Source organism: Bufo gargarizans, chromosome 8, assembly GCF_014858855.1.
Source record: "Bufo gargarizans isolate SCDJY-AF-19 chromosome 8, ASM1485885v1, whole genome shotgun sequence".
Taxonomy (NCBI): domain Eukaryota; kingdom Metazoa; phylum Chordata; class Amphibia; order Anura; family Bufonidae; genus Bufo; species Bufo gargarizans.
The window spans coordinates 192,586,685-192,597,104 of record NC_058087.1 but is presented as its reverse complement, the minus strand read 5'-3'; the positions used below and the strand labels follow the sequence as shown (position 1 = coordinate 192,597,104).

The window sequence follows — 10,420 nt, the reverse complement described above, 5'->3', positions numbered from 1 at the left end:
GTGGTGTGTAACCGCAGAAACCACGCACAGCGTTTCGTGACGGTCAACCGGAAAAGGCGGGGCGTATAGCGGAAGTGGTTATAGGGGATGCTGAGCTCCCCTGAACTGAGACGTCGGCGGCTCAGGTTCTGCAATGACGTCACGAGATGAGAATACACGTCATTACCGGAGGAAGCGGCACCTCATATACCGGTACATCTTTAGGTTGCAGCGTTTGCTACCGGGATTAAGTCCGGCTGAGCCCCGCCCACCCTAGCTGCTCAGCGCTGTAAACATTAGGGGCAGAAGCGGAGGAGTCCTCTATCTGAGCGCCAGCCGGGGAGACCAGCGGACGCCCGGGCAGGGGTGGGGCTACAGGCCAGGGACCTGTGGCGGGGACTATGACTGAGCGGGTGTACCCCCTGTATCTGCCCCTGTGGGTGACCCCGGTGGATGAGGACCTGTAGCGGGGAGAGTCAGTGAGCGGGTGTACCCCCTGTATCTGCCCCTCTGGGTGACCCCGGTGGATGAGGACCTGTGGTGGTGACAGTCAGTGAGCGTGTGTGCCCCCTGTATCTGCCCCTGTGGGTGACCCCGGTGGATGAGGACCTGTGGTGGGGACAGTGACTGAGCGGGTGTGCCCCCTGTATCTGCCCCTGTGGGTGACCCCGGTGGATGAGGACCTGTGGTGGGGACAGTGACTGAGCGGGTGTGCCCCCTGTATCTGCCCCTGTGGGTGACCCCGGTGGATGAGGACCTGTGGCTGGGACTATGAGCCGGTGTGCCCCCTGTATCTGCCCCTGTGGGTGACCCCGGTGGATGAGGACCTGTAGCGGGGACTGACTGAGCGGGTGTGCCCCCTGTATCTGCCCCTCTGGGTGACCCCGGTGGATGAGGACCTGTAGCGGGGACTATGACTGAGCGGGTGTGCCCCCTGTATCTGCCCCGGTGGATGAGGACCTGTGGTGGTGACAGTCAGTGAGCGTGTGTGCCCCCTGTATCTGCCCCTGTGGGTGACCCCGGTGGATGAGGACCTGTAGCGGGGACTATGACTGAGCGGGTGTGCCCCCTGTATCTGCCCCTCTGGGTGACCCCGGTGGATGAGGACCTATGGCGGTGACAGTCAGTGAGCGGGTGTGCCCCCTGTATCTGCCCCTCTGGGTGACCCCGGTGGATGAGGACCTGTAGCGGGGACTATGACTGAGCGGGTGTGCCCCCTGTATCTGCCCCTCTGGGTGACCCCGGTGGATGAGGACCTGTAGCGGGGACTATGACTGAGCGGGTGTGCCCCCTGTATCTGCCCCTCTGGGTGACCCCGGTGGATGAGGACCTATGGCGGTGACAGTCAGTGAGCGGGTGTGCCCCCTGTATCTGCCCCTCTGGGTGACCCCGGTGGATGAGGACCTGTGGCGGGGAGAGTCAGTGAGCGGGTGTACCCCCTGTATCTGCCCCTCTGGGTGACCCCGGTGGATGAGGACCTGTAGCGGGGACTATGACTGAGCGGGTGTACCCCCTGTATCTGCCCCTCTGGGTGACCCCGGTGGATGAGGACCTGTAGCGGGGGACTATGACTGAGCGGGTGTACCCCCTGTATCTGCCCCTCTGGGTGACCCCGGTGGATGAGGACCTGTAGCGGGGACTATGACTGAGCGGGTGTGCCCCCTGTATCTGCCCCTCTGGGTGACCCCGGTGGATGAGGACCTGTAGCGGGGACTATGACTGAGCGGGTGTGCCCCCTGTATTTGCCCCTCTGGGTGACCCCGGTGGATGAGGACCTGTAGCGGGGACTATGACTGAGCGGGTGTGCCCCCTGTATCTGCCCCTCTGGGTGACCCCGGTGGATGAGGACCTGTGGCTGGGACTATGAGCTGGTGTACCCCCTGTATCTGCCCCTCTGGGTGACCCTGGTGGATGAGGACCTGTAGCGGGGACAGTCAGTGAGCGGGTGTACCCCCTGTATCTGCCCCTCTGGGTGACCCCGGTGGATGAGGACCTCTGGCGGTGACAGTCAGTGAGCGGGTGTACCCCCTGTATCTGCCCCTCTGGGTGACCCCGGTGGATGAGGACCTGTGGCGGGGACTATCACTGAGCGGGTGTACCCCCTGTATCTGCCCCTCTGGGTGACCCCGGTGGATGAGGACCTGTGGCGGGGACTATGACTGAGCGGGTGTACCCCCTGTATCTGCCCCTCTGGGTGACCCCGGTGGATGAGGACCTGTGGCGGGGACTATGACTGAGCGGGTGTACCCCCTGTATCTGCCCCTCTGGGTGACCCCGGTGGATGAGGACCTGTGGCGGGGACTATGACTGAGCGGGTGTACCCCCTGTATCTGCCCCTCTGGGTGACCCCGGTGGATGAGGACCTGTGGCGGGGACTATGACTGAGCGGGTGTACCCCCTGTATCTGCCCCTCTGGGTGACCCCGGTGGATGAGGACCTGTGGCGGGGACTATGACTGAGCGGGTGTACCCCCTGTATCTGCCCCTCTGGGTGACCCCGGTGGATGAGGACCTGTGGCGGGGACTATGACTGAGCGGGTGTACCCCCTGTATCTGCCCCTCTGGGTGACCCCGGTGGATGAGGACCTGTGGCGGGGACTATGACTGAGCGGGTGTACCCCCTGTATCTGCCCCTCTGGGTGACCCCGGTGGATGAGGACCTGTGGTGGTGACTATGACTGAGCGGGTGTACCCCCTGTATCTGCCCCTCTGGGTGACCCCGGTGGATGAGGACCTGTGGCTGGGACTATGAGCCGGTGTGCCCCCTGTATCTGCCCCTCTGGGTGACCCCGGTGGATGAGGACCTGTGGCGGGGACTATGACTGAGCGGGTGTACCCCCTGTATCTGCCCCTCTGGGTGACCCCGGTGGATGAGGACCTGTGGTGGTGACAGTCAGTGAGCGTGTGTACCCCCTGTATCTGCCAATCTGGGTGACCCCAGTGGATAAGGACCTGTGGCGGGGACTATGACAGAGCCTGTGTACCCCCTGTATGTGCCCCTCTGGGTGACCATGGTGGATGAGGACCTCTGGCGTGGACAGTCACTCATCATGGTGTCAGTCCCATCATACAGTGATCACACCCCTCATTGTTGTGTCAGTCCCATCATACAGTGATCACACCCCTCATTGTTGTGTCAGTCCCATCATGCAGTGATTACACCCCTCATTGTTGTCAGTCCCATCATGCAGTGATCACACCCCTCATTGTTGTCAGTCCCATCATGCAGTGATCACACCCCTCATTGTTGTGTCAGTCCCATCATACAGTGATTACACCCCTCATTGTTGTCAGTCCCATCATACAGTGATCGCTCCCCTCCTCGTGGTCTCAGCCCCGTCATACAGTGATTACACCCCTCCTCGTTGTGTCAGTCCCATCATACAGTGATCACACCCTTCATTGTTGTGTCAGTCCCATCATACAGTGATCGCTCCCCTCCTTGTGTCAGTCCCATCATACAGTGATCGCTCCCCTCCTCGTTGTGTCAGTCCCATCATACAGTGATCGCTCCCCTCCTCGTTGTGTCAGTCCCATCATACAGTGGTCGCTCCCCTCCTCGTTGTGTCAGTCCCATCATGCAGTGATCACACCCCTCATTGTTGTGTCAGTCCCATCATACAGTGATCACACCCCTCATTGTTGTGTCAGTCCCATCATACAGTGATCGCTCCCCTCCTCGTTGTGTCAGTCCCATCATACAGTGATCGCTCCCCTCCTCGTTGTGTCAGTCCCGTCATACAGTGATCGCTCCCCTCCTCGTTGTGTCAGTCCCGTCATACAGTGATCGCTCCCCTCCTCGTTGTGTCAGTCCCATCATACAGTGATCGCTCCCCTCCTCGTGGTCTCAGCCCCGTCATACAGTGATCGCTCCCCTCCTCGTTGTGTCAGTCCCATCATACAGTGATCGCTCCCCTCCTCGTGGTCTCAGCCCCATCATACAGTGATCGCTCCCCTCCTCGTGGTCTCAGCCCCATCATACAGTGATCGCTCCCCTCCTCGTTGTGTCAGTCCCATCATACAGTGATCGCTCCCCTCCTCGTTGTGTCAGTCCCATCATACAGTGATCGCTCCCCTCCTCGTTGTGTCAGTCCCGTCATACAGTGATCGCTCCCCTCCTCGTTGTGTCAGTCCCGTCATACAGTGATCGCTCCCCTCCTCGTTGTGTCAGTCCCATCATACAGTGATCGCTCCCCTCCTCGTTGTGTCAGTCCCATCATACAGTGATCGCTCCCCTCCTCGTTGTGTCAGTCCCATCATACAGTGATCGCTCCCCTCCTCGTTGTGTCAGTCCCATCATACAGTGATCGCTCCCCTCCTCGTGGTCTCAGCCCCGTCATACAGTGATCGCTCCCCTCCTCGTTGTGTCAGTCCCGTCATACAGTGATCGCTCCCCTCCTCGTTGTGTCAGTCCCATCATACAGTGATCGCTCCCCTCCTCGTTGTGTCAGTCCCGTCATACAGTGATCGCTCCCCTCCTCGTTGTGTCAGTCCCATCATACAGTGATCGCTCCCCTCCTCGTTGTGTCAGTCCCATCATCCTCATTGGTCTGATAACACATCTGGTGATCAGACCGATATTAATGCAGTAAGTGGCAGGTGATCTGATTGGGGTGTGCACTGATGACCTCTGTATAGGGGGCGTGACACCCCGATGTAACAGAGCGGCCGCGGGCACCTCCATGCAGGGCAGGATATTCATGGCCCTCGCTTTTTCTCTCCCTCATTGCAGTCCACCCCCCCCCAGTGGTTCCTTGAAGACCCCTCCGCAGCACCAAGGGTTGACCCATGCCCTCCATCTGGCGTCTCCCATGGAGAGAGAGAAGAGGAGGATTCTGTCTGTGGAGCTGAAGGACATTGCCCCTGAGGTGAGAAGATGGTGTTCATGGGCCACACTAGTAAGCTCGATGGGTATGGACCAGTGAAGAGATGGGGGTAATGCTGGGCAGGAGAGGGCAAGATGTCCTCGGGGGTCCGCTGCTGATAACTGGATGATGAGGTCATGTACATTATGGAGTCTTCTCTGCCCACCCTCGTCCGGTGTCCTAGGGGGTCTGCCGCTTATTACTGCATGATGTCATGTACATTATGGAGCATGTCATGTACATTATGGAGCGACTCTCTCCCCCCCCCCCCCCTCCCCCCCGTCCGTCCTCTATCGTAGGGGGTCTGTGGTTGATGACTGGATGATGTCATGTACATTATGGAGTCTCTGTCCTAGGGGGTCCGCTGATGACTGGATGATGTCATGTACATTATGGAGTCTCTGTCCTAGGGGGTCTGCTGATGACTGGATGATGTCATGTACATTATGGAGTCGCTGCCCCCCGTCCTCCTTGTTGAAGCTGATGCCTCTTGTTTTGCAGGTGGAGCAGCTTCAGGTGCAGATGCCCCCATGTGAGCGGTATGCATACATTCTGTCATACGTGTTGTGGAGGGAGCCGTGGCTTATCGCGGCTCCCGCAGGTTTCCACTTTAATGTCCATGCTCCATGTGGATTTAAGATATAATTTATGCCAGCCTGAGCCCCGCCCCCTCTAACGAGCCCCGCCCATGTTCAAGATTCTGTTAACAACATGCACTCTTGCGTTACAGGGCAGTAAGGTCCGATGGGTGGTGTGCCAGCGACGGCACCAGCCCTGCCAGCACTTGTAAAGATCTGGGTAAGAGCCCGTTGCGACCTGCCTTTCTGTTTCCCTGCCCGCTCTGCCTACCATTAAACTCTTCTTCCATGCCCCAGGTGTCAGCAGCTCGCCAGCCGCGGAGGAGCACACGATCCCCACTTGCCAGCCCGCTCTGAAGGAAGAGCCCGGATGGGGTTTGGTCCCGCTCTTTAACAGTGTGCGTTCCAAGTTAGAGAGTTTTGCTGAAATCTTTCTCACCCCAGTGAAGAGTCGACGGCGCCCCCAGAACTCTGAGAGTGATCGTCCTGGGAAAGCAGATCTGCAGGAATGTTCGGGTGGGGTGTCCAGGGGCAGCGGGCACCCCTCTACCCTGTCCCCTGTACGCCTTGATGTAGACGGGTGTGGCCTTACTGATGTCTCTCCTGAACTGCTGCATGGAGATGGCACCACAGAGGAGAAGGCGCAGAGAACGCCTCCAAACCATAGGCTGCAGAGTGAGGAGTCCCAATCCCCGTCCATCTTGTGCCGTCCACCCCTCCAGCGCTACCTGTCCTGTCCATTACTGCCCCTCACACAGCACAAGCGGAGGCTCAGCCTCGACACCGTGGAGCATCTCTCCGAGCCCTGCAAGAGGAGACGGCACAGCCTGGGCTCGATGGAGGACGGCCTCAGCTTCTCCTCCATTTCTTTCTCCTTGTCCTGCCTTCGAAAGGAGAATCATCCGTCTGTTCTTCGGCAGTCGCCGTACCAGCCTCCAAACAGGTAAGTGACGAGGGTGGTGTCCTGCCTGGTGTCCCCTCGCTGTAGATGAAAGGGAAGCGGTCAGCTGCCCTCCAAACCGCCAGGAGCTCCTGACTGGTCTGCCTCTTAAAGGGGTGGTTCAAATTATTTTTCTTATTTAAAGTGACAAGCGCTGAGTGCACAGCTTCTCTGACTGATGCTCGCTGCAGTCGGTAGTCCAGCCGTAATCTTTGATTCCCGACACTGCTCACCTGAGGACAGCGGGAAGTGTCCTGAGCTACTAACTGCACATTGTTCACAAGCCACATCGCTGCGCAGGCGCCGAGTATGCAACACAGCGATGCATGTGATCTCGGGAGGATCAGGGCAGAATTTGCATGTTGCAAATTCGACTCATGGCAGCTCATCGGCACACCATGAGTAGTGATTAAAGGGATCTGTCGGCAGTTTTGTGGTGTCCTAGCTAAGTACTAGAGTCTGCGCAGTGCACCCTGGGGGCGTATTAATGTAGTGGAGCCTCCTTATCCTCACAGCACAGGACCGATGAGGCCCATAGCTGGCTGCAGCCCAGGAAGGAGGGAGGGTGCAGCGCTAGATTAGGGGGTGTTGGGTGTACCACCTGGCATATGAGGGCCCCTAGTTTGTTCTCCTCCATCTCAGTCCCCTCTGCTGTCTTTCCATCCACAGCGAGGGGTCTCCCTCCAGCCTTGCCATGGACAAGGATGGCGAGCCTGGCTTCAGTGGCCTTCAGGACCAGGCACCCAAGGAGTCTCTGCCAAGTTCTGCCTTCAAGGTGAGAGGTTGGACGGGTGGTGGCCGAGGAGGAGATCTTCGCCCTCCGCTTTACTCTCCATTACCTTTTCCAGATTTCAGAAAACCTTTCCTCTTCCAAAGAGAATAAAGTGTCCAGCATCCGGATCAGGAAGAGGGCGTTACGTCAGGAAGGGAAGCTGACGCCCCTCGGCCTCCCCAAACGTGTCCGGTAAGAGGGGGCGTCGCCGAATCCACGGGTTTCCTGTTCGTGGAAGGTTGCTCCCTCCTTCTCCACAATGATGATAGTCTGGTATAGGATGCTGCAGGCTGCTCCCTCCTCTTCTATACAGTGATGATGATAGTCTGGTATAGGATGCTGCAGGCTGCTCCCTCCTCTTCTATACAGTGATGATGATGGTCTGGTATAGGATGCTGCAGGCTGCTCCCTCCTCTTCTATACAGTGATGATGATAGTCTGGTATAGGATGCTGCAGGCTGCTCCCTCCTCTTCTATACAGTGATGATGGTGGTCTGGTATAGGATGCTGCAGGCTGCTCCCTCCTCTTCTATACAGTGATGATGATGGTCTGGTATAGGATGCTGCAGGCTGCTCCCTCCTCTTCTTTACAGTGATGATGATGGTCTGGTATAGGATGCTGCAGGCTGCTCCCTCCTCTTCTATACAGTGATGATGATGGTCTGGTATAGGATGCTGCAGGCTGCTCCCTTCCTCATCTATTCAGTGATGACGGTGGTCTGGTATAGGATGCTGCAGGCTGCTCCCTCTTCTATACAGTGTGGATGCTGCAGGCTGCTCCCTCCTCTTCTATACACTGATGATGATGGTCTGGTATTGGATGCTGCAGGCTGCTCCCTCCTCTTGGATACGATGATGATGGTCTTGTATTGGATGCTGCAGGCTGCTCCCTCCTCTTCTATACAGTGATGATGATGGTCTGGTATAGGATGCTGCAGGCTGCTCCCTCTTCTATACAGTGTGGATGCTGCAGGCTGCTCCCTCCTCTTCTATACACTGATGATGATGGTCTGGTATAGGATGCTGCAGGCTGCTCCCTCCTCTTCTATACAGTGATGATGATGGTCTGGTATAGGATGCTGCAGGCTGCTCCCTCCTCTTCTATACAGTGATGATGATGGTCTGGTATAGGATGCTGCAGGCTGCTCCCTTCCTCTTCTATACAGTGATGATGATGGTCTGGTATTGGATGCTGCAGGCTGCTCCCTCCTCTTCTATACAGTGATGATGATGGTCTGGTATAGGATGCTGCAGGCTGCTCCCTTCCTCTTCTATACAGTGATGATGATGGTCTGGTATAGGATGCTGCAGGCTGCTCCCTTCCTCTTCTATGCAGTGATGATGATGGTCTGGTATAGGATGCTGCAGGCTGCTCCCTCCTCTTCTATACAGTGATGATGATGGTCTGGTATTGGATGCTGCAGGCTGCTCCCTCCTCTTCTATACAGTGATGATGATGGTCTGGTATAGGATGCTGCAGGCTGCTCCCTCCTCTTCTATACAGTGATGATGATGGTCTGGTATTGGATGCTGCAGGCTGCTCCCTCCTCTTCTATACAGTGATGATGATGGTCTGGTATTGGATGCTGCAGGCTGCTCCCTCCTCTTCTATACAGTGATGATGATGGTCTGGTATAGGATGCTGCAGGCTGCTCCCTCCTCTTCTATACACTGATGATGATGGTCTGGTATAGGATGCTGCAGGCTGCTCCCTCCTCTTCTATACAGTGATGATGATGGTCTGGTATAGGATGCTGCAGGCTGCTCCCTCCTCTTCTATACAGTGATGATGATGGTCTGGTATTGGATGCTGCAGGCTGCTCCCTCCTCTTCTATACAGTGATGATGATGGTCTGGTATTGGATGCTGCAGGCTGCTCCCTCCTCTTCTATACAGTGATGATGATGGTCTGGTATAGGATGCTGCAGGCTGCTCCCTCCTCTTCTATACAGTGATGATGATGGTCTGGTATTGGATGCTGCAGGCTGCTCCCTCCTCTTCTATACAGTGATGATGATGGTCTGGTATTGGATGCTGCAGGCTGCTCCCTCCTCTTCTATACAGTGATGATGATGGTCTGGTATAGGATGCTGCAGGCTGCTCCCTCTTCTATACAGTGTGGATGCTGCAGGCTGCTCCCTCGGCTCTGATGTGTCCAGTGATCATCCAGTTTTTTGTGGTGGTGTCGTCATGGGGGGTTGTCCGGTAAAGCTTCGCTGTGTGACTCAGTTTCTCTTTGTTTAGGTTGCAGAAGGAAGATTTCAGTCTTGAGGAGATCTACACCAATAAGAACTACCACACTCCTACAGAGAAAAGGTCAGGAGCGGGTGGCTGACGGCGCCCTAGGGTTGGGGCGGTAACATGATGGCAGGAGCTTTACCCTTATTTAATCCTACAGAAAATTTGAAACTATATTTGAGGAACCCATAACGAAGGATGGCGCCCTGATCCTTACCAGCCAGCGGCCTCTGCGGCGGATCATGATCTTCAAGGATATGGGCGCTGCTCCCCGCAAGCGGAAGAAGAAGGGCAAGGCCGTGGGCCGCACCCGGAGGTACACCGCAGCCAGCGCCGAGAAGAATGTCAACTATGAACTGTTACTGCAGCACAAGCTGAGCCAACTGGAGGCCGCTCTGCAGGAAGACATGTCCGACCCCTGAGCCTCCAGCCTCAATGTAACCTCCTCACAATAAAGAGCCTTCATAGCATCTGTGAGTGCCGCTCCTCTGCTGTGTCTGGGGGCGGGGTCCTTCCATATGTGTCTGGTTATCCAGGGACAGAAGAGCAAAACACTGAGAACCTTACACATGAGGTAGAAAACTGCACCAGCAGAATAGTGAGTGCAGCTCTGGAGTATAATACAGGATGTAACTCAGAATCAGTACAGGATAAGTAATGTATGTACACGGTGACTGCACCAGCAGAATGAGTGCAGCTCTGGAGTATAATACAGGATGTGACTCAGGATCAGTACAGGATAAGTAATGTATGTACACAGTGACTGCACCAGCAGAATAGTGAGTGCAGCTCTGGAGTATAATACAGGATGTAACTCAGGATCAGTACAGGATAAGTAATGTGTGTACACAGTGACTGCACCAGCAGAATAGTGAGTGCAGCTCTGGAGTATAATACAGGATATAACTCAGGATCAGTACAGGATAAGTAATGTATGTGCACAGTGACTGCACCAGCAGAATAGTGAGTGCAGCTCTGGAGTATAACACATGATGTAACTCAGGATCAGTACAGGGTAAGTAATGTATGTACACAGTGACCGCACCAGC

At 56.2% G+C, this 10,420-nt stretch overlaps 1 protein-coding gene across 1 annotated transcript; it reads left to right on the top strand.

Annotated features, from left to right (window-relative positions):
- The first annotated feature begins 51 nt into the window (after positions 1 to 51).
- Positions 52 to 9,841, top strand: PRR14 (proline rich 14). The gene is made up of 9 exons (XM_044304904.1): positions 52 to 192; positions 4,711 to 4,846; positions 5,345 to 5,382; positions 5,574 to 5,641; positions 5,719 to 6,364; positions 7,031 to 7,136; positions 7,210 to 7,325; positions 9,378 to 9,449; positions 9,532 to 9,841. The coding sequence occupies exons 1-9, from the start codon at positions 134 to 136 to the stop codon at positions 9,791 to 9,793; spliced, it is 1,503 nt and encodes a 500-aa protein (XP_044160839.1). The 5' UTR covers positions 52 to 133; the 3' UTR covers positions 9,794 to 9,841.
- The last annotated feature ends 579 nt before the right edge of the window (positions 9,842 to 10,420 follow it).

Coding starts and splice junctions, on each gene's coding strand:
- PRR14 (XM_044304904.1), top strand. CDS start 134: ATGACGTCACGAGATGAGAATACACGTCATTACCGGAGGAAGCGGCAC. Junction 4,847..5,344: donor TGAAGGACATTGCCCCTGAG/GTGAGAAGATGG, acceptor CTTGTTTTGCAG/GTGGAGCAGCTTCAGGTGCA. Junction 5,383..5,573: donor CAGATGCCCCCATGTGAGCG/GTATGCATACAT, acceptor CTTGCGTTACAG/GGCAGTAAGGTCCGATGGGT.